This window comes from Macaca fascicularis, chromosome 14 (genome assembly GCF_037993035.2).
Source record: "Macaca fascicularis isolate 582-1 chromosome 14, T2T-MFA8v1.1".
NCBI lineage: Eukaryota > Metazoa > Chordata > Mammalia > Primates > Cercopithecidae > Macaca > Macaca fascicularis.
The window spans coordinates 113,562,898-113,587,706 of NC_088388.1; the positions used below are offsets into that span (position 1 = coordinate 113,562,898).

The 24,809-nt window shown below is 37.8% G+C and overlaps 1 protein-coding gene across 1 annotated transcript; it reads left to right on the forward strand.

Moving 5' to 3' along the window:
• Positions 1-287: 287 nt before the first annotated feature.
• LOC102130781 (NXPE family member 2) lies at positions 288-23,874 on the forward strand (the record flags this gene model as incomplete). The annotated part of the gene is made up of 5 exons (XM_074015748.1): positions 288-413; positions 14,552-15,285; positions 20,472-20,544; positions 22,600-22,807; positions 23,192-23,874. Coding segments are annotated over 5 exons (1,677 nt in total), but the record flags the coding sequence as incomplete, so codon positions are not given.
• Between the last annotated feature and the right edge of the window lie 935 nt (positions 23,875-24,809).

Here is a 24,809-nt window from a genome sequence, read left to right on the forward strand (position 1 = left end):
AAATAATCTAAAACCTTGCTGTCCATGCTGAGACCTCAACAAGAAAACAGGTTCCAGTATGTGATGTGACTCCAAACCCAAAGAATTAACCTGAGCATCAGAAACCAAGAGTCCTTCTGGGATTTTTGTTCCCTATCTCAGGGAAACACTTTGTTTCTGATTGACAATAGAAGATATAAAGGAACTTTTGGAAAATCCAGGATAACATCACCTTGTTCTGGAAATTACTGAAGAGGAACCAAAGTATATGGAGCTATGTCGTGCTTATTTGATTTAATGTGATTATTTCTCCTGTCCTCTCTTATAGGATACTCACTTTGTTTCCAAATGCCATAGCTCGAAAATTACTGCTGATGTTGATATTTATCTTAATTTTCTGGGTCATTTACTTGGCTTCAAAAGACCACACAAAGGTAGGAAGCTTCCTTTTTAAGAATTTCACAGAAGGTCACAGTGACTTCATTTGAATGACCCCCTTTATCATGGCAAGAAATAAAAGTTAAAGGCATATCATCTTAGCAGGAGAACGTGGATCGGGGGTTCACTGTTCAGCATAAATCCCTTTGGCAATGCATACTTTATCATGGCAAGAAATAAAAGTTAAAGGCATATCATCTTAGCAGGAGAACATGGATTGGGGGTTCACTGTTCAGCATAAATCCCTTTGGCAATGCATACTTTATCATGGCAAGAAATAAGTTAAAGGCATATCATCTTAGCAGGAGAATGTGGATCGGGGGTTCACTGTTCAGCATAAATCCCTTTGGCAATGCATACATTATTATTACTATTTTAAATGGCAATGTATAGATTATTATTGTTTCTCTTTAGAAAATGGCAGATGGATTTGTTCCATCTCCGTACTACTTGGCACTGTAAACATCCAGCCTCAAAATTCTCTCCTCCTCCCTTGGCCTCTGAGATTTCAAACTAATTAAGTTTCTGTTTCAGTCCTCTGCCTTTTTCACAGGGGTTTTCTTATTCTTTAAGTAGTTTAGTGTCTTTTGACTCTTCCCTTTGTAAGTTTTTCTTAACTCACCTTGCTTCCAGTTTCTTTTCTTCCCGACCATTTAGTACAAACATAATCTTTCAGAAATTCTGCTTTCATCATCTCCCGGTCCTGATCAAACGCTTTCACCAATGACAATATAAAGAACAAACTCCTTTGTTTAGCCATTTGAGGCCCGTTTACATTTGAACCCAGCTACCTTTAAAAGTGTCTCTCTAACCTTTGTCTAATGCAGACTTACCTCCAAGCTTCAAACAAGAAGCGCCACAGTCTAGGGCATTCAGCCAGTAATATGAACTGGTTAAAAAAAAAAAAAAAAAAAAAAAAGGCTTCAGAGCACAGCGCAGGAGGTTTCTTTTCCTGGGGCCTCTCTATAAATATGTATTCTCTAGATTTCTTCCTCTGATCCTCTTCTCTTCTATGCTTGTACCTTTTAGTTCATTTGCCCAGGTCCTATCCACTACCAATATTAGTGTTTCACAAAGTGAGGTCTGGGAGCCTTCTGCCCAGAACACCTGTGTTTATTCCTGTGCGTAAAATGCAGATTCCTGAGCCATACTCCAGAACTACTGTAATCTCAGTATTAACAAGCTCCTCAGCTTGTTCTTAAGCATGCTAACATTTGAGAATCTCTGCTATATCCTTCCAAGGCTGAAACCTTTTCCCAGCCCCACTCTTGAATATATACTATTCATTGGATATCTCCACCTAAGTCTTCCACTAGCACTACCAACACAAAAAACACACACACCAAATTTATAATCTGTCTCACCATCATCCCCTAATAAAAACAAAACAAGCATACAAAATCAAATAGAAACAAATTCTCTACTTTTATCTCTCCAGTCTTAATAATTGTTGCCATAGCCTGTGTAGTCAATCAAGCGAAAACTCCCTCCACAAGCTATCAGCCATCAAGTCTTATCAATCCTACCTCCAAAATGTCTCTCAAGTCTGTCCTTTTTTCTCCATCCACATTGTCTTTCTTTAGACCAATACTTTATCATTGCTCATCTAAATTGTTGAAATAGTTTTCCAATTAATTTCCCTGCCTCCAGTCTCAGCCTGCTCTAAGCATTCATTCAACAGACATTTGTTAAGTGTATATTGTGTGTCAGGCACTGGTCTAGGAATTAAAGATACAGAAATACAGGACATCATCTTTGTGTTCAAGAATCTGAAAATTTATTTCTAAAATGAAAATTTGAATATGGTACTCTACCTTCAGTGGCTCTTCATGCAGCATGTGTATGGCCCAAACTCCTTGGCACAGTGTTTTATTGGACTCATTTAAATAAAGGGCACAGAAACTCACTAGGCCTGGTCCAAGACATCCTTGCACTGGCTGTTTTCTTTTTCTTCCCTTTCTCCAGGTTTCCATGTAACTTCCACATAGTTCTTACTTCCTTCAAGTTTTTTTCATCTTCTTGATTTAACACCAGACACATCTCCACTCCCACCTCTTAGCATTCCCCTTACTCTGAATGTTTTTTAACATGGCAATTATAATTATTACTGATAACATACATTAAGTGATATCAGAATTATAGGAGTTTCCCATAATTTTGGAATACATACTAATAACATATTTACACAAATGCAGTGCAAAGAAAACTAAACACCATTTTATATTTGACAATGCTTCCTGTATAATTTTTATACCAAATAAGACAAACATGTCATTTTTGGACTTTAGGGGACCTATTAGTAATATCTTAAAGGATTAATAAGGTCAGAAAAAGACATAATTTATAATTTGAATTTGGAAAGTTTGTCAAATATCAAAGGTTTAAAACACTTGATATTACAAAATAGGATCACAGGTCATTGTAAAATAAATCATTCATTTACCAAACTGATAACTCAAGGATTTTTTAAAAAAGCAAAACCTTCATTCTTTGAGAGAGGAGACTTAATTTTCCAAACAACAAGCCCTAATAAAAACAGCAGGAAGCCAATTAAATTTATTTTCCAAAATTTTATAAACAATCTATAAAATTATCATCCTGATCATAAGATATAACTTCCATAAGTCTTTATAACCTTTATTAAGGAGTAGGTTAATGCTTCAAGAAAACCTTGTTAATCTGACATAGGGACCCACATGCTGGTCTTGCATCAGTGTGCCTTTGACATTAATGATTAATTTATAGAGAAACTGATCTTATTTTATCTTTTAAAATTGGCCCTTATAATCTCATATGCCCACCTCTTCCAAGATAGTCCCTGAGCCTTGAGGAGTTGAATAGCTTTAATTTCTAGCCCTATGTCTCAGGAATGCAGTTAATTTTGATTGGCATCTTCTACCAGGCCTGAAGATTTAATTGCTGTCAGAGCTTAAGTTTAGTGGGACTTAGTGTTCTTTTTAGACCCAGAAGTCAAAGCCCTGTAACTCAATGTCACAAGGACTTTAAAAGCACATACAGGAAGATACAAGGATGCAATAACATTAATTAAAATTTTTTTAATCTCAATTTTTTCCTGAGCAAACCAAACTTAATAATAGTGGCATAGGAATTATTTTGATAAAACTTAAAATCTGTTATCCAGTTACCAAAGGCAAAAGAAAAGACCTTTTGTAGTGCATAGAATATTATGGTGGAAGAAGACATTTCCTTTAAACCTTTAAGAAAACATTGCTAGCATCAGGCCAAAAGAAACAGAACCCGAGCAGGAAAATAAATAAATAAATAAATAAATAGAACCTTATATGAACTGAAAATGAGTTGAAGGGTAGTGTTACTATTTCATGTCTTTTAAAAGGGGAGAGAAAACCAAAACCTGTGAGATGCAATAAAAGTTGAACTTTGGGTTAAAATTAAAAAATTAAAATATCTTATAATTTATTAAGGGTGAATAAACCCTTAAGAAAGTTTCATTGTTCTAATCAATTCTATTCTTTAGTGTATAAGTGAGGTTTTTTTAACATCAAACCTGATCTATAGAAAGACCATCATATTTTCCCTTTAATCATAGAGAACTAGATCATTTAAAAGTTTTCAAGTTTTAAAAAATAAATCCTCTTATTGTCACTTACACAGGCTGTTCATGACATGCTTGGACTTTCTGATTTGTCCTGAACATCCCTTTTCCTTTAACAACCAATCATTTTACTCTAGGACTAAATTTACCATAAAATTCTTTCTTGTTTGAATTATTTTTTGTAGTAGTACTTTTCACTTTCTAAAATAATATATGATTTACTCATTTATTATGTTCATTGATTATTGTCTATCTTTATCTAGTATATAGTAACATTTATAGAGTCAAAGTTTTTTTTTTTTTTTGAGATGGAGTCTCACTCTGTCACCAGGCTGGAGTGCAGTGACGCAACCTCGGCTCACGGCAACCTCCGCCTCCCGGGTTCAAGTGATTCTCCTGCTTCAGCCTCCTGAGTAGCTGGGATTACAGGCACATGCCACCATGCCCAGCTAATTTTTGCATTTTTAGTACAGATGGAGTTTCACCATGTTGGCCAGGATGGTCTTGATCTCTTGACCTCATGATCCACCCGCCCTGGCCTCCCAAGAGTCAAAGATTCTTATAAGTGTTTATTGGTATCACAAGTGCCTAGAACAGTCTCTGGTACATAGTAGATACTTAATAAATAACTAGTAAATAACAAAATAAAGAAAGACTGTTCAGTTATCTGGGTGAGAGGTAATGGTGGCCTGAAATAAGCTATTAACAATAAGGATAGAGAAAAGTCAATGAATTTGGGCTATAATTGACAGTAATTGTGATTGACTATGGGAGGTAAAGAGGCAAGTTTAACCAGGAGTTACATTCCAAGTTTGTACAACTGCATGGCTGGTGATATAATTCACTGAAGTATTGACCAGAGTAGGAGAAATAGTTGGACGACAAAAGATGGATTTAGGTATGAACAGTCTAGGTTTGGTTCATTTTAGGTCAACCAAGTGGAGATGTTGTAAATATAGATCTGAAGCTGGGAAAGACCTGGCTTAGAAAAACAGATTTAAGAAACATCAGAATACAAATGGCAGCTGAAGTCATTGTAGTCTGTGACATTTCCTTGGATGAGCTATAAAGTGAGAAGAAAAAGTTGCTAGTGATATAATCCTGAGAAACAAAATAAGCACTGGGCTGAGGAGTTAGTGTTAGTGGAGAAGGTACACATGGGATGGAAGAGGACCCTTGAGAAACTTAATTGGTAGAGGTGAGGAACTGATGAAGGTTAGAATAGCAATTAAAGGGGGAATCAGAGGCTCAAAAAAATTTCCTTTTTGTAATGTGGGAGATACTTGAATACATTTTAATTCATATGGAAAAAGGCTAATAGAAGAAAGTAGGAAGTAGAAAAGAAAAAGTGTGATTACACATGTTCGGCAGTGTGACAGGAAGTTGAATTGCTAAGTGATTACTCTTACAGTTCTCTAAAGCCAAGAAGCTTCAAGAGCAAAGAAATTTAGGTATTGGAGGAACTGCCTCCGGGGATATTGAAGTCTACCTGGAAGATGTCAAGACTTCTCGTGATTAAGACTAGGAGTCAAGTTCTTCATGATCTTCTGTAAATGAGTAAAAGAATCCAGTTGGTCAAAAAATGACAGAGAAGAGGAGGATTAGGTAGTAATTGGTGACAGTTGGTCAGATATATCATGGAGAACAAGATATCTTAGGGTCTTCTGAAAAAATGTATATCCCTTAATGTATATAAATCTTTGAAATATCTATGTATTTGAAATGTGTGTGCATATGTGTGTGAAACCCTGGTTTTAGTCCATTCAAGCTGTTCTAAAAGAATGCCACTGACGGAATGGCTTACAAGCAATATAAATTTACTGCTCACAGTTCTGGAAGCTGCAGAGTCCAAGATCAAGGCACCAACATATTTGGTGTCTGATGAGGGCCTGCTTCCTTGTTCATAGATGGGTATCTTTTCACATGTACTCAAATGGTGGAATGGGCAAAGGAACTCTCTGGGGTCCTTTTTGTAAAGTCACTAACTTTATTAATGAGGGCTCCATCCCCATGATCTAATCACCTCTCCAGAAGTCCCATCTCTTAATACCATCACATTGAAAGTTCAGTTGTAACATACAAATTTGGGGGAACCACAAATATTCTATCTATAGCAACATTGGAGATTAGGTTACAACATGAATTTTGGGGAGATGCAAGCATTTAGTCTATGGCAATTCTAGTGTGTGCATATGTGTGTGTGTGTTTAACAGGTTATTAAATAATGAAACAACTGGGCCTCACATGAAATTGAGCACTAAATGATGATCCTGGCCCTGCTACTACTATTTTAAAGAGACTTTCCTCCTTCTGTGCCTAATTTTAAGGGTCTAGCACAAAACTTTTTGTTTTTCCTTGCTCATATTTGTGGCTCATATGTTGCATAATTCTACTACATAATATTCATGACATGACAAAAATCATAGAAATAAATAACAGATACATGGTTGCCAGAGATTAAGGAATGGGAGAGGGTGAGGGAAAAGTAAGCATGGTAAAAAAACAGCAACATGAAGGAGAGGAAATGTTCTGTATCTCGACTATATCAGTTTCAATATGCTGGTAGCAATATTTTACTAGTTTTGCAAGATGTTACCATTGAAAAAAACTCAGTAAAGGGCACATGAGATTTCTCTATAATTTATTTTTTTCTAAATACTTTTATAATTTTTAAAATTTTAGATTCAGGGAGTACATGTGCAGGTTTCTTATATGGTTATATTGCATGATGATGTGGTTTAGGCTTCTAATGCTCCCATTGCCCAGTAGCAAACATAGTACTCAATAGGTAGTTTTTCAATCCTCACCATCCTCCCTCCCTGCTTTTGGAATCCCCAGTGTTTATTGTTCTCATCTTGGGTCCATATATACCCAACGTTTAACTCTCACTCATAAGTGAGAACATGTGGTATTTGGTTTTCTGTTTCTGTGTTAATTCATTTAGGATAATGGCCCCCAGCTGCATCCATATTGCTACAAAGGACATGATTTTGTGCTTTGTTTTGGCTGTGTAGTATTCCATGGTGTATATGTACCACATTTTTTTATTCAGTCCACCATTGATGGGCACCTGGGTTGATTCTATGTCTTTGCTATTGTGATTAGCACTACAATAAACATACAAGTACAAATGTCTTTTTGGTAGAACAATTTCTTTTCCATTGGGTACATACCCAGTAATGAGATTGCTGGGTTGAATGGCAATTATATTTTTAGTTATTTGAGAAATCTTCAAACTGCTTTTCACAATACCTGAACTAATTTACAGTCCCACCAACATTGTGTAAGCAATTATTTTTCTCCGCAACACTGCCAACATGTGTTATTTTTTGACTGTTTAATAGTGGCCATTCTGACTGGTGTGAGATGGTATCTCTCTGGAGTTTTGATTTGCATATCTTTGATGATTAGTGATGTTGAGCATTTTTTATGTTTGTTGGCCAACTGTATGTCTTCTTTTGAGAAGTATCTGTTTGTGTCCTTTTTACTGGGACTATGTGTTTTTCCTGTTGATTTATGCTCCTTATAGATTCTTGACAGTAGTCCTTTGTTGAATACATTGTTTGTAAATATCTTCTACCATTCTGTAGCTTGTCTGTTTGCTCTGTTGATTGTTTTGCTGTGGAGAAGTTCTTTAGTTTAATTCTGTCCCAATTATCAATTTTTGTTTTTGTTACATTTGCTTTTGAGAGCTTAGCTATAAATTCTTTGCCTAGGCCAATGTCTAGAAGAGTACTTCCCAAGTTTTCTTCTAGGATTTTTGTAGTTTGAGGTCTTATATTTAAGTCTTTAACCCATTTTGAGTTAATTTTTCTATATGGTAAGAGGTGGAGGTCCAGTTTTATTCTTCTGCACATGGTTAACCAGTTTTCCTGCACCGTTTATTGAATTCCCCAGTGTTTATTTTTGTTGACTATATTGAATATTAGTTGGTTATAGGTGTGTGGCTTTATTCCAGGGGTCTCAATTCTGTTCCATTAGTCTATGTGCCTGTTTTTGTACAAGTACCATGGTGTTTTGTTTACTGTAGCCTTGTAGTGAAGTATAAAGTTGAACAATGTGATGCCACTAGCTGCATTCTTTTTCATTTAGGATTGCCTTGACTATTTGGGCTCTCTTTTGGTTCCATATGAATTTTAGAATAGTTTTTTCTAATTTGGTGAATACTGATGTTGGAATAGCATTGAATCTGTACATTGCTTTGGGCAGTATGGACATTTAAATGATATAGATTTTTCTAATCCATGAGCATGGGATGTTTTTCCATTTGTGTTGTCTATGATTTTTCTCATCGTTGTTTTGTAGTTCTCCTTGTAGAGATCTTTCACCTCCTTGGTTAGATGTATTCCTAGGTATTTTTTGTAGCTATTGTACATAGGATTGGATTCTTGATATTTTCTTAGCTTGAACATTATTGGTTTATAAAAATGCTCCTAATTTTTGTACGTAAGTTTTGTATTCTGAGACTTTGCTAAAGACCTGTTTATCAGGTCTAGGAGTCTTTTGGCATAATCTTTAAGGTTTTCTAGGTATAGAATAATATCATCAATGAAGAGAGATAATTTGACTTCCTATTTTCCTATTTTGATGCTTTTTATGTTTTTCTCCTGCCTGATTACTCTGGTTAGGACTTCCAGTATGTTGAATAGGAGTGGTGAGAATGGACATCCTTGTTCCAGCTCTTAAGGACAATGCTTTCAGTTTTTGCCTGTTAATTATGATACTGGCTATGAGTTTGTCACAGATAGCCATGATTATTCTGAGGTGTGTTCCTTTGATGCCTAGTTTGTTGAAGGTTTTTATCATAAAGGGATGTTGCATTTTTATTGAATGCCTTTTCTACATCTATTGAAATGATGATATAGTTTTTGTTTTTAATTCTGTTTACATGGTGAATCACATTTATTGATTTGCATATGTTAAACCATCCTTGCATCACTGGAATAAAGCCCACTTAATTGTGGTGAATCAACTTTTGATGTGCTGCTGAATTCAGTTTGCTAGTGTTTTATCAAGGAGTTTTGCATCTATATTCATCAGAAATATTGGCCTGTAAGTTTGTTGTTGGTGTTGTGTCTTTGCCAGATTTTGGTATCAGAATGATACTGGCTTTGTAGAATGAGTTAGAGAAGAGTTCTTTCTCCTCGATTTTTTGGAATAGTTTTAGTAGGATTGGTACCACTCTTCTTTGTACGTCTGGTAGAATTCAGCTGTGAATCTATGTAGTCCAGGCCTTTTTCTGTTTTTAAACAGTTATTATTATGATTATTATGATTTCTCAAAGGCTTTGTTCATTTTTAAAAATTATTTTCATTTTTAATTTTTTTTTTTGAGATGGAGTCTCTTCATTTTTATTTTTATCTGAGTGGTTCATTCAAAAAACTGGTCTTTGATCTCTAAAATTCCTTCTGCTTAGTCTTTTGTTAAGGTTTCCAACTGTATTTTAAAATTCCTTTAGTAAATTTTTTAATTCCAGAAGTTCTGTTTGGTTCTTTCTTAGTACACCTATGTCATCTTCCAAATCTTGGATCATTTTTTCTGGCGCCTTGTGTTGAACTTCAAATTTCTCTTGAATCTTGGTTAGTTTCCTTGCCGTGCACATGCTGAATTATATACCTGTCATTTTAGATATTTCATTCTAGTTAATATACATTGTTTGTGAGTGAATGGCATCCTTTGGAGGTGATGAAATGCTCTGGTTTTTTGTATTGCCAGAGTTCTTACACTGGTTCCTTCTCATCTGAGAAAGTTGACACTTCTTTTCTTTCCTTTGAATTTGCTATCATTTGGATAGGGATTCTTGATTTTTTCTTTTGTTTTTTTCTCGGGGGTATGGCTATGGTGTATGTTGTGTATGATAAAATGGCTTTGTTTCTTGGTGCTTTCAGGGTGCCTAGGCTCTTTATGGGCTCATTGGTTACAGATAGGTTGCAGTGGCTTTCTCAGATATTGCTTTTTGTAGCAATGTAATTTTGTTTGGTGGTGTAATTCAAGCAGCAATTTAGTGTGTGGCATTTAAGAGTAACAGCTGGAAGCTAGGGGCAGCAACAGAGACAAATTGGGAAGTGTGAAACACGCCCTCTCCTAGCACACATGCACCTTCAGTGGTGGTGGAGACACTGGGGAAGCTGTCTCTTTCAGTCCATGCTCCCCATGCCCTGATAGGAAGAGCTGCTGCTAAGTCTACAACAGTACACTGAGAAGAAAGGTGGGGGTGAGCGATGACCTCCTCTCCACATGCACTCCTGGGCTTTGGTGATGCCACCTTCAGCAGCTGGTACCATGCTTGCATTTTCTTTGGCCCAAGGGGGGCTTTGGTGAGCTGTGCTCCCCCTTCCCTTAGGGGCAGATAGTGCTGAGGGTTAGATCTAGGGAAAGTGAGGTCTGCCTCCCTTCTACTTCTTGGAGCTGATGGGCACTATCCCCTAAATGGCCAAGGGAGCAGGCTGGAACACCAGGATTGACACACACAGACTGGTTCCAGATTGCAAAGCTGTCCCTGGCTATAAGCCTCACCACCCAGGAGAAACCCTGGTTTCAGAAACTCTCCTCCTGCTCCAGGCCTGTGACAGGAAAAAGACTAATTCCAGTGCCTACTGCTGGGGAACTCTCCGCATTCACCACTCAATTCTCACTGTGGGTACCCTTCTGCCTTTCCAGAGCAAATGCTGTAAACTCCGGCCTGAGCCCAAAATGCCTGCTGTGGTCACCACTGCCAAGTGGCCAAACAATGTCTTTAAATGCTCAAAATGGATCTATGGCTTGGTTTCTGTTATTAGTTTTGGAAAAATTTCAGTCATTATTTCTTCAAATATTTCTTCTGTTCCTTTCTCTTTATTTCTCTTTATTCTCCTTTTGGTATTCCCATTATGTGTATTCATGCCTATTGTGTTTGTCCCACGGTTCTTGGATATTCTGTTCTTTCTTCATGCTTTTTCTCTTGTTTTTAGTTTGGGAAGTTTCTGTTGACATACCTTCAAGCTCTCTTATTTTTCACATGACTATGTTCAGTCTGTTCATGAGATCATCAAAGATGTTCTTTATTCTGATGCAGTGTTTTTTTATTTCAGCATTTCCTTTTGATTGTTTCTTAGAGTTGCCACATCTCTACATGCATTACCCATCTGTTTCCACTTGTCGTGTATTTTTTTTTTTATTAGAGCCCTAAGTATTAATACCTCAATCATAGTTATTTTAAATTTCCGGTCTGATAATTTCAAAATCTCTATTATAACTAAGTTTGGTTCTGATGCTTGCATTGTTCCTTTAGACTGTATTTTTTTTTTCTTCTTGTGTGCCCTGTAATTTTTATCAAAATCTGGATATGACATAGTTGGTCAACTGGAACTGAGATAGGCCTTTAGTGTGAGCTTTTATGTTTATGTGGTTAGGAGTTAGGCTGTGTTTACTGTTTACTGTAGATATTGTCTCAGAGGCTACAATTTCCTCCAGTTTCCATCTTTATGTCTCTCCTAGAGACTTCATCCTTGGGTGTTTCTAGGGACCCCTTTTTAAATAGGGTCTGAGACTTGCAGTGCTTTTCGCTATCATCTTCTGTTTCTATACAGAATTCCTATTGAGTTGGTTGTAAGATGTGCAGGAGGGGAAGCATTCTGTAGTACTGTGATTTATTCTCAGTATTTTAGTTAGCTTATGCCCTTAAATGGTGACCTTCACAAGTGCTTGTCAGCTTCCCGTTTTCCTATACCCACGTCAATCCTTAGGTGAAATAAGAAGGCCAGATGGGGGCTGGGTTTGGGTATTTTCCTTACCCCAGGTTGATCAGGTTTTGGCAAAACCCAACTTGGTTAGGCTCTAGTAACCTAGTTCCCCTTGTTCTCCTTGTTAAGGAGAACAGAGAGTTCTGGTACATTTAAAAATAGTGGCATTGGAATTAGAAAAAGAGAACAAAGAGAAAACAATTATTAAAATGGTAGACTTAAATCAAAGCATATCAATAAGAACACTAAATATAAATAGTCCAAACACATCAGTGAAAACACAGTGACTGTCAGAATGTATAAAAAGAAGAAATCGGCCAGGCACGGTGGCTCATGCCTGTAATCCCAGCAGTTTGGGAGGCCAAGGCAGGCAGATCACGAGGTCAGAAATTCAAGACCAGCCTGACTAACATGGTGAAAGAACGTCTCTACTAAAATACAAAAAAAAAAAAAAATTGCCGGGTGTGGTGGGGCACACCTGTAATCCCAGCTACTTAGGAGGCTGAGGCAAGAGAATTGCTTGAAGCCGGGAGGTGGAGGTTGCAGTGAGCCGAGATTGCACCACTGCACTCCCCTGGGTGACAGAGTGAGACTCCATCTCAATTTAAAAGAAGAAGGAGAAGGAGAAGGAGAAGGAGAAAGAAGAGGAAGAAAGAAGAAGGAGAAGGAGAAGGAGAAGGGGAAGGGGAAGAGGAAGAAGAGGAAGAGGAGGAGGAAGAGGAGGAGGAGGAGGAGAAGGAGAAGAGGAAGAGGAAGAAGAAAGAAGAAGAAGAAGAAGAAGAAGAAGAAGAAGAAGAAGAAGAAGAAGAAGAAGAAGAAGAAGAAGAAGAAGAAGAAGAAATAATAATAATAATAATTAGGTGGGGCTCAGTGGCTCAGATCTATAATCCTAGCACTTTGGGAGACTGAGACTGGCAGATTCCTTGAGCCCAAGAGTTTAAGACCAGCCTGGACAACGTGGTGAAAATACAAAATTTACAAAAAACTTTGTACAAAAAATACAAAATTTACCCAGATGCTGGTGGCTCACACTACCTGGGAAGCTGAGGTGGGAGGATCACCTAAGCCTGGTAGATCAAAGATCCAGTGAGCTGTGATCATGCCACTGCAATCCAGCCTAGATGACAGAGTGAGACTCCATATCCAAAAAAAAAAAAAAAAAGAAAAGAAAAGAAACCAACCATAAGCTAACATCCATTTTAAATATAAAGATATAGGTAGGCTAAAAGTAAAATGACAAAAATAGATATACCATGCAAAACCTAACCAAAATAATGCTTGCATGAATTTATTAATATCAGACAAAGTAGATTTCAGAACCAGGAAAATTACTAAGAATAAATAAGATCACTATATAATGATAAAAGTGACAATTCACCCCAAATACGTAACAAGCAATACATGTGTGTACATCTAATAGCAGAGCTACAAAATATTTGAAGAAAAGCATATATCAATAAAAAGAAAAGGAAAGATTCGGAATCATAGTCAAAAACATTAACATTGTTCTTAGTAATTGATGAAATATGTAGAGAGAAAGTCAGTTGAGCAGGTTGAATGATGGCCCCCTAAAAATGTGTCTACTTGAAACCCCTGAATATGACCTACAGTAGTCCTCTTTAAATCTACTAAATATATATTCCAAGACCCCAGTGGATGCCTGAAACTGCAGATAGCACCAAACCCTATACAGTGTAAATGCTGCTTTTTCTTATACATAGATACCTACGATGAAGTTTAATTTATAAATTAGGCACAGTAAGACATTAATAAAAGTAACTAATATTAAAATAGAATAATTATAACAACATACTGTAATAAAAGTTACATAAATATGGTTTCTCTCTCTCTCTGTCTCTTTCTCTCTCTCAAAATATCTTATTGTACTATACCCATCTATTTTTGGACCATGGTTGACCATGGGTAACTAAAACCATGAATAAGAAAGTGCTGCTATATTTAGAAAAACACTCTTTGATGATGTAAGTAAGTGAAAGGGCTCAAGATGAGATCATCCTGGATTCAGGGGGATCCTAAATCCAGTGACAAATGTCCTTTTAAGAGAAGAAAAGGGGAAAACAGGCACAGAGGGGAAGGTTACATAAACATGGAGGCAGAGATTGAAGTAAACTATCTACAAGCCAAGGAACACCAAGGATTACTGGAAATCACCAGGGGTTAGGAGAGATGTATGGAATATATTCCTCCGCAAAGCCTCCATAAGGAACCAACCCTGTTGACATCTTGATCTCAGACTTCTGGCCTCCAGAACTATGAGCGAATAAATTTATGTTGTTTTAAGTCACTAAATTTGTGATGCTTTGTGATGTCAGCCCAATGAAACTAATATAGTCAGTAAAAATGTAGAAGAACTAGAGAACACAACCCTTCAACTAAATCTGATTGACCTTCATAAAACACTTCCTCCAACAGCAGTGGAATATACATTCTTTCCCAGTGTACCTGAAACATGTACCACATTGTGCTCTGTTGTCTGCATTGTCGATATAGAAAATGATAATATGATTTTTCAAAAGAAAAGTCGAGGGGATAGCAAAAGGAAAAACTCTAAAATTGAATCATGAAATGATATGTATTGATTATATCTAGTTAATTTTTAAGCCAGTGACTCCTAAAGAAAACCATCTGCTGGCAGCAGAGGAAGTCATACTACATGGAAACCAATTCTGATGATTCCATAACTGAAAACCAGTTAGTATTGATTTTTGATATTTAATTTATCACACTGAAAGGTGTAAAATAAGCCATAGTAATTTATATAGAAAAGCAAGCACTATTATTTGCTGATGATATTTTCTTTTCCCTTTCAATATTTCAGTTCTTGTTCAGCTTGGAAAACCATATTACCCTGAACCAAGGGAATATCTTCAAAAAATCTTCACACTCCGAAGCACCACTGTGTCCAGCAGTTTCACCAAAAGAGACGGAACTTAGAATAAAGGACATTATGGAGAAACTAGACCAGCAGATCCCACCCAGACCATTCACTCATGTGAACACCACCACCAGCGCCACACACAGCACAGCCACCATCCTTAACCCTCAAGATACGTACTGCAGGGGGGATCAGCTGGACATCCTTCTGGAAGTGAGGGACCACTTGGGACGCAGGAAGCAATATGGTGGGGATTTCCTGAGGGCCAGGATGTCCTCCCCAGCCCTAATGGCAGGTGCTTCAGGAAAGGTGACTGACTTCAACAACGGCACCTACCTGGTCAGCTTCACTTTGTTCTGGGAGGGCCAGGTCTCCCTGTCTCTGCTGCTCATCCATCCCAGTGAAGGGGTGTCAGCCCTCTGGAGGGCAAGGAACCAAGGATGTGATAAGATCATCTTCATTGGCCTGTTTGCCAATAGAACTTCCAATGTCTTCACTGAATGTGGCCTGACCCTAAACACAAATGCTGAACTGTGCCAGTACATGGATGACAGAGACCATGAAGCCTTCTACTGTGTGAGGCCTCAACATAGGCCCTGTGAGTCCTTGACCCACGTGACCACTAGGACAAGAAATATTTCCTGTCTTAGCAAGGAAGAATGGAGCCTTTTCCACAGGTAAAGAGGCTTCCAAATACAATAATAGACAAAATGAGGTATTTGACTAAACTCTGCCTAGTAGTTTTGCCTAATCAAACTTTTGTATCATGTCAATTATGTTGACTAAATTATAATTAGGTCCTCAGAGTCCGTTCAGCTTGGAGTGTGTTCACAGGGATCCATACAAGTCACCTCTAGAACTATTTGCTGACAGGAATATAATCAGTGAAGCACTTAATGTAGACCTATAGTTCTCCATGGTTTGCAGTACTTCCAGGTTCAGTAATTTTTTATAGACCAGTATTTTCTATAATGTGTTCCAAGGAATACTAATCCTATAGAGTATTAATAGATGCTGTACAATAAAAAAGTGGTGAATGATATCATTGTTCAGTCAAGCTTTACCCCTTACATCCAGTGAATCATCAAGTTCTATACATTATACCTCCCAATTATCTCCTGAACCCAGCCATTTCTGTCTACCACGATTGCCTCTATCCTTGTATAATCTGCCATCATACCTCAGATCATGCAACAATCCCCAGAGCTGATTTCTCTGCCCTCAGTCTTGTTTCTTCCAATCTATTCTCCACACTGCACCTAGACTAATGTTTTTGAAACGCAGTTATATCTTTTACTATTTCCTCCTTAAAAGTTTTAAGATGACCCCATGACACTAAGGGTGAAATTGAAACTCTTTAATATGTTTACAAAGACTTTTCTCCCTTGGCAGCCCCTTGTCTCACCTTGATGCTGCCTTGCTCTCTGTCGGTCAGTGGGACTCCTTTTATTTCACAAATGGACCATGTCCTCTCACCTCTGGCATTTCACAGGCTTTGGTTTAGACATCATTTCCTCTAGGAAACTTTCCATCTCCCTGAGTGAAGTTCTAGTCCTATATTCTTCCTTAGCATTTTGTTCTTCCCCAACATAATTCTTATTACATTATTAATTTTCCAATTTATTTTTAATATCCTCTGTTAAGTTGTAAGCTCTGCAGAGCATTAAGTGTTAACTACTTTTCACCATTCATTCTTTTTTTTTTTTTTTTTGAGACTGAGTCTCGCTCTGTCACCCAGGCTGGAGTGCAGTGGCACGATCTCAACTCACTGCACCCTCCACCTCCTGGGTACAAGCAATTCTCCTGCCTCAGTCTCCAGAGTAGCTGGGACCACAGGCACCTGTTACCACGCCTGGCTAATTTTTGTATCTTTAGTAGAGACGGGGTTTCACCATGTTGGCCAGGCTAGTCTTGAACTCCCCACCTCAGGTGATCCACCCACTTCATCTTCCCAAAGTGCTGGAATTATAGGCATAAGCCATCATGCCTAGACCATTCTTTCAGTTTATAAGTAGTCAGCACCTTCTGTATTCCAGACACAGCCCTAGGTGTTGGGAATTAACATTCTAGTGGGCTAGAAGGACAAAAAGTAAATAAACAGATTTTTCTTTTACTATTTCCTCCTTAAAAGCTTTAAGATGACCCCACGGCTCTAAGGGTGAAATTTAAGCTCTTTTAATATTAAAACTCTTTACTATGAAGGTCATAAGAGTAAGGGTTTGAAACGTGATGGTTGATGCTATTTTAAAATGGTGTCAGGTAAGGCTTGTCTTGAGCAGCAACCTGAGTGAAGTGAGGGAGTAAGCCATGTCAATTTTCGGGAAATAGCATTTTCAAGAGAATGAATAGGACCTGAGGCAAGAGCATGTTGGAATGTTCCAGGAACCATGGTGGGGGTGGAGTGCAGTGAGGCTGGAATGCAGGAAGTGAGGGAGACAGAAGATGAGATAGGTAGGCAGGGCCTTAGAAATCATCTATCTGCGTCTCTCAGGAAGTCAGTCAGGGCCAGTATTTTGTCTCACAGGCCCAGCACAATGCCTGACACTGAGAAAGTTCTGAATAACTATTTGTTGAATGAAAAAATAAGTGAAATAATGCAATCTGGAGAAATAATTAAAGTTAAGTTGGTTTCTTTGCGGCAGGACTTCTCAGAAACTTTAATATGGATCCCTTCAAGCAAGAATAGAGCACACAGCATTTCCCAAATTTATTTGGCCACAGACCACTTATTTTATGGATCATTTAAAGAGACTTTGGTTCCCCAGTTTGGGAGCTGCTGCCATAGAAAGGCTTTAGTTTTCTGATATGTGTTCAGAAGGGCAAATTTCCAGGATAGCACAATATCCTGGAAATTCAAATTCGAATCCAATTTAAGCATTATGATGACACAGAGAGTTGGGTACAACTGACCCTACATCACTTCAGGCTCTCCCTTTCACCCCTACGTCACCTTCACTTCTTTACATTTTCCTGATCAAGGTATGGAAAAATCTCTTCATCCCCTCTGGCTCAGTTAAAAGAAGCTGGGATTTTTAAAATAAATTTTTATGAAGCAAAGGAAAAATGATCATGGAGACATAAAGTTCTTCCTGTTTTGAAGGTCTCAGAATTATGTCTTAAGTGTAAGGGTGGACTTAAGTTTCTATATTCTATATGTTCTATGTGTGCCTGACTCTATATTCCCTTTTGGCTACAGCTGGATCCCTCTTGAGTTAGTCCTCACTGAAAGCCCAGGTTGGAGGTACCATTCTTGCTCAGTTGCTGGCTGTATCTCAGGAAATCCGAAGTCCCTAGTCTGGCAGACTGGCACACATTTTGGGTCCTAATCAGGCTTCTCAAGGGGGCTGTGCTCATCACAGTAATCATGATAGTAACCTGCTTTATTTCCAAATGGACATAAGTCCTTCCCAGATGCCCTGCTCTATTCAAGCTATTAAGTTTTTTTCCCCTGCTGCATGGAAATAGATATTTCAGTCTCCTTACGGGTGATGTAGTGCATATGCAAGGAACAGCTGATTACACATTCAAGAAGTCTCATGGACCATTCTATTGCTAAGCTCTAGGGCCCCTTCTTAGACCCAAGCCCAGTTCTTTGACATCTTTCCTTCTCACAAACACAGGGACTAAGCCAGTTCCTGTTTCATTTGTAACATAGTACCATTAATTCTTGAACAACCCAGATTTGGACTGCACAAATCCACCTGTATTCAAAGAATTTTCAACCAAATGTGGATCAAAAATATAACATTCACAGGATGCAAAACCTACACATAAGGAAAGCTGACTTTTCACATGCTTAGGTTCCATGGGGCTGAATGCAGGACTTGAGCACATGCTGATTTTTGTAGATGCAGTGGGGGTCCTGGAACCAATCTCCCACATCTACTGAGGGATGACTGTAAATATATTTTCCAACTTGGGTTCTCTCTCCCAACCCCGGCTGAAGAATCAGAAATGTTACTTCCTAGGACATTTATTTCTTCAAATTAAAAAAGTCTTTTTCTTTTTAATTTAAGAGTTTTATGGATAATCGTGATAAAAAAATAAATGAGGGGCTACCACAGGAGAAGACATCACATAGGTAACACAGTTGTTCACTATTCTGTTAGTTTATATTATGGTCTAATTAATTATAGACCCCTTCTTAAAATTTAATGCACATACACAATTACAAAAACAGGAGGCATTAAAATGAATTCCTTTATAACGTTAATACATGGTTTTAATCCTAATTTTAATGTAGCATCAAAGTTTTCTTTGGTAACCAAATTTACAAGGTAGCCAGGTCTTGATCTCTTTTGTTATCCTCAGGCTTACCTAAGATAGGTATGGGAGAATAGAGGTTTGGTCAGGTTCAAATTTCTTAGAGACAAATCTTAATCTTGTGCCAAAAATAAGTCTGATGGGATCCTCAGTAGGTCAGTAATAATAATTGCAATGATTATCCTCAGTAATAATAATTGCAATGATTGTTGAGCACCTACTATATGTCAACCTTTATGTTAGATGCCTCCCTTATATTATACCATTAATCCTCAGTAATATACTCTGGAGTGACTATTATTATGCTCATTTTAAAGATGAGGAAATTTAGGCATATTAAATAGGTTGGCCAAAGTCACATATCCAGTTGAATTACAGAGTCAGAACAGGATAACCAGTCATTCTTATTCTAAAGTCAATGGGCCATAGTGCTGTCTCCCATGACTCCACCACTCCATGCAACCATCACCTCCAGCCACTCTGACCTCTCTTCAGTCCTCTGGCCTTCTTGATGAAGGGGATATTATCTTCACTTGACCCAAAAACTCATTTCCTGAGATTCAGGCAATTCTTCTCAATATTAGAAAGTGCTTTCTCCATCCTTCTTGAAGGTTTCTGTGGCTCTGGCTCTGAAAGGGCCTACCTTCCCCCAGACGGTTTTCATTCTGATAGAGTGAATTCAGTTTGGCCAGACATAGTCAACATAGTCGTTGGGACTGATACATGGTTAATACATTGTTTTAATCCTAATTTTAATGTAGCATCATTAAGATGAAGCTCACTGTGCTGGGCACTGGAAATATTATAGTGAGTAATATTGACTTGATTCCTATCTGAGGGAGATAACAGACTATGAAAAATAGATTCCTGGGAACTCAAAAAGATGAAGAGTAGATGAAGATGAAGCTGACAATGTAGACACTCATAGGAGATTTTTATACCAGTTAGGGAGCTTTTCCTGTAGGTTAGGACAGAAAGTCATGGGAACATTTTACATAGGGGAATAAAACAGGTAGCATAGAGGTTGTATTTCGGTGGGATAAACCAAAAGGGCAGAAAGATAGTATTATAATAATTTAGGACAGGGTTCTCAAAGTAATGTCACTGGACCATTGGCTTTGGGTTTGCCCAAGAGCTTGTTATTATAGAAATCCAAATTCTTGAAAATTTGCCCCATAACTATTGAAACAGAAATTCTGGGTGTGAGGCTCAGCAATCAGAGTTGTAATAGGTACTGCAGGTAATTCTGATGCAAGCTCAAGTTTGAGAAGCACTGGCCTACGAAAAGGTTGATGAAGGCCTGAATTACTACAGGTGGAAAAGGTGGAGAGGGTAGTTTGTGGTAGAGAGCCATTTAGAAGGTAAAATTAAAAGGAGGATAGACAGATAGATAGACAGATAGATGTTAGATAGATTTGATGGATTGCATATGGAGGGTGAGTGACTTTTCTGGATCTCCAGATTTCCTGCTATTAGCAGAGGAACAGCTTTCCAGAATCCTGACCCATTTACTTTCCCAGGATATCTTAAATATATCAAAATAATGGGGGGAAAGGCATTTGGCAGATATTAAGCTAATTTATTTTCCCATTTCTTGCAGGTCCAACATAGGAGTTGAAATGATGAAGAACTTTACCCCCGTTGAGGTCGTACCATGTAACAGTAAGTCTGGAGTGTTGTTGCCTGCCATGATCACAATTTATCTGTGGAAAGGACATGCTTACTTAGAGATATTTATTCCACATTAACCATTTGATCTCTCATTTCCTGGGCCAAATTACATCAACCACCTTGGGTTTTAGAAGGGATTTTATTCTTGGAAATTATTTTCATATTGATTTAAACCAATTTTCATCCCAAGTCAGATATAAAAGGCTAGGGAAACTGTTAACTTCAGTGGCACCATCTCAGAATGTACAGACTATTTGTATTTAAATTTGAGATTCATTCCTCCAGAGCCAATGATCAGGTGCTGGTGCCATGTGAAAAATGAATCAGGTGAGCTGCACAGATTCAGAGTTAGGATGTTTCTTTGGTGGTTTCTAATTTCTTTTTTTTTTTTTTTTTTTTTTTTTTTGTGAGACGGAGTCTCGCTCTGTCGCCCGGGCTGGAGTGCAGTGGCCGGATCTCGGCTCACTGCAAGCTCTGCCTCCCGGGTTTACGCCATTCTCCTGCCTCAGCCTCCCGTGTAGCTGGGACTACAGGCGCCCGCCACCTCGCCCGGCTAGTTTTTTGTATTTTTTTTTTTAGTAGAGACGGGGTTTCACCGTGTCAGCCAGGATGGTCTTGATCTCCTGACCTCGTGATCCGCCCGTCTCTGCCTCCCAAAGTGCTGGGATTACAGGCTTGAGCCACCGCGCCCGGCCGGTTTCTAATTTCTCATTTAGCCAAGCCATCTTACTTTAAGTTCTATGAACTAGAAATTTCTGTGAATTTTTTCTCAGTTTAATCACATGAACTTTAGTGGTCAACACAAAACCATTTCCCTCTAGAAGTGATATTTGTGCTATACTGGAAATGAAGTGAATTTCAAAATTAAAGTAAAGCAAAGGACTTCCATTTTAACAATCAACGGGGTATACAGTTACTCATTACCCCTTTTTCATGCATTTAGCAAATGTTTACTGAGGACCTACTATACACAAAGAACTTTGCTAAACCCTGTGGAGAACATAAATACAAATAAATCATGAACCCAGATGTAAAGCTCACAATCTATGAAGAAGACAGATCCCTTCTCTGCTAGGGCAACTATCATTCACACCCAACTTTTACACTGAAGAAAGTTCTTAGATTCTTGAGGCAACTTGAATGCTCATAGCACCTCTTTTGTTTCCCTCTTGCCTGAACAGTAATTTCTAGTAAAGTCAGTCAGTTTCTTGGAAGATAGTACCAGACTGTAATTTTTGGAGCCACTTACAAATCTGATGTAATTCGATACGAATAAATATAAGTTCCTAAATATGTACCCCATACCCCAACAATGCAGGTAAATGACAAAGAAGATGTGCATATTAAGTGTTGAATATAAAAGTGACCTCAGACACTTACCTGGGGGAAAACTCAATAGGAGTCAGTAAATACAATTTAGGCTATTTTAATAGAAGAGCATTCAGAAAAGGGAGGTCATGATCCTACTTTTTTCTATGTTAGATCACACTGAGAATATTACATTCAGTTCTAGACACAACAATTAAGATTTAAGGATTTTAGAAAAATTATTAGCCAGAGAAGATGATTCTGGGACACACAAAATAAACAATGTGTGACACTCATTTCATAAACACGTTCAAGCTTCTTTTCCTGGATAAGTAGTTTGAGGAAGATGAGATTTAAAATTCAGCGAGGCCAATGTCATTGGTGTAATATTTGGCAGGGCCACTGCACCCTGCTATTTCACGGCCCCACATTTCCTCCTGACTCTGGCTGACTGTTCCACAGCAGAGTGGCTCTGGGGACAAGGTGGAGCCCAGGGAGACATTGCAAATTCACGAGAGCCAACAGATCCCCACTCCAAGAAAAACTATTCAAGAAAAACTATTTAATTCACCCTTTTAACATGATCTTACTAAATAAATATTTGTGGAAGAGAGGAGGGCAAAACAGCGCTGAAGAGAAAGGGGGAGGAAAAAGAGGAGAAGGAAGGCAAAAATGAGAAACATTTTTCCAAAATAATTTGTGGTAATAAAAATTACTTAGTCTGGAAATTTGTATTGCCAGAGAGCGAGAATATAAAAAAGAACTGCCAGATTGGAATGAAGACTCCTTTCCCCAGTGGTTATACTTTGAAAAAAATGTGGATTACAGCATTTTGTAAACAGATCAAGTTCAATGAAACACAAAATATAAATGACTGCTTGGAAAGAAAACTTATTTATCTCATGGGAGATTCAACACTGCGTCAGTGGATTTACTACTTACAAAAAGCTGTAAAAAGTATGTATTTAATTTATATTTTGAAATTCTATTTGACTTTTGAGGGTTTTGAAATAATAATTAGAATTATTTGCTTTTCTTTTCTAATATTTATTTTATTATTTTTTAAAATTTGCCTAACTTTTGGCTTTGGGCTTTTAATAAAAAGTTAAATTTTATATTTTCATTCACAAATGTTAATATTTTTCTTCCTCTTCATGTATTCTCATAAAAAGTTCAAGATTTTGTTAAGATTGTAATGCACCTGGTAAAATTATCCAGCCTACATAGGCAACAATGCTTAGTTAGAAGTGATCTTGGTTAGAATTTTGTACATGTTGTGTGCAGTTTAAAGTTGTATCATTTTCCTTTTGTTAAAAGATTTATTGATTTGTCTTTCATTAGCCCTAAAATATTTTGATCATCATGGAGCTGGGATCTTTAAAACACACGTTCTTCTGGATGTTGAAAGACATATTTTGATTCAGTGGAAAAAACATGGTCATCCATTTGTTACCAAAAAGTTATTCTCAGTGAAAGATGAAAACTATATCCCACGGGAAATTGACCGGGTAGCAGGAGACAAAAACACAGTCATTGTCATTACCCTTGGCCAACACTTCAGACCTTTTCCCATCAACATTTTCATCCGTAGGGCCATCAATATTCAAAAGGCCATTGAACGTCTATTCTTGCGAAGCCCAGAGACCAAGGTGATACTTAAAACTGAAAACACCAGAGAGATACATCAAAATGCAGAGATGTTTAGTGACTTTCATGGCTATATTCAGAATCTTATCATAAGAGATATTTTTGTGGATCTTAATGTGGGTATTATTGATGCCTGGGACATGACAATTGCATATTGCACCAACAATGCCCATCCACCGGATTATGTGATTCAAAATCAGATTGGCATGTTCTTAAACTACATTTGTTAGAGGAAAAATACGAAAATAGCACTAGCCACTTTCTATAGATGATCTCGCACATACAGTGAGGATAGTTTAATGCAATCCAAGTTTTGAGGAAACTAAATTTGAAAAAGTTTTATTATAGTTAAATATATGTAACATAACATTTACCATTTAAGCTATTTTATTATTTTATTTTTGAGATGGAGTTTTGCTCTTGTTGCCCAGACTGGAGTGCAATGATGTGATCTCAGCTCACTACAACCTCCACCTCCAAGGTTCAAGTGATTCTCCTGCCTCAGCCTCCCAAGTAGCTGGGATTACAGGTGCCCACCACCACGCCCAGCTAATTTTTATATTTTTTAGTAGAGATGGGGTTTCACTATGTTGGCCAGGCTGGTCTCGAACTCCTGACCTTAGGTGATCTGCCCACCTCGGCTTCCCAAAGTGCTGGGATTACAGGCATGAGCCACCATGCCCGGGATTATTTTAATTTTTTGAGACAGAGTCTCACTCTGTCACCAAGACTAGAGTGCAGTGGCACAATGTCAGCTCACTGCAACCTCTGCCTCCTGGGTTCAAGTGATTCTCCTGACTCAGTCTCCCACGTAGCTGGGATCACCAGCGTGCAGCACCACTCCTGGCTATAAACCATTTTTAAGCATACAATTCAGTGGTATTAAGTAATTTACAATGTTGTGAAACCATCATCATGATCCATCTCTGGCACATTTTTAACATTCCAAAAAGAAACTCGGTACCTATTAAACAATAACTCCCCATTCGCTCCTGTCCTTGGCCCATGGAAACTGCCATTGTATTTTCTGTCCTTCTGAATTTGACTATTTTAGGTAGCTCATACAAGTGGGAACATGCAGCATTTGTCCTTTTCTGTCTGACTCATTTCACTTAGCATAATGCCTTTAAGGTTCATCCATGTTGTAGCATTTGTCAGAATTTTCCTTCATTTTTAAGACTGAATAATATTCCATTGTATGTATGTGCCACATTTTGTTTATCCATTCATTTGTTGGTCAACATTTGGGTTGTTTCCCTTTTTGGCTACTGTAAATAGTACTTACTAGGAAGAGAAAACCAAATTTAAAGGC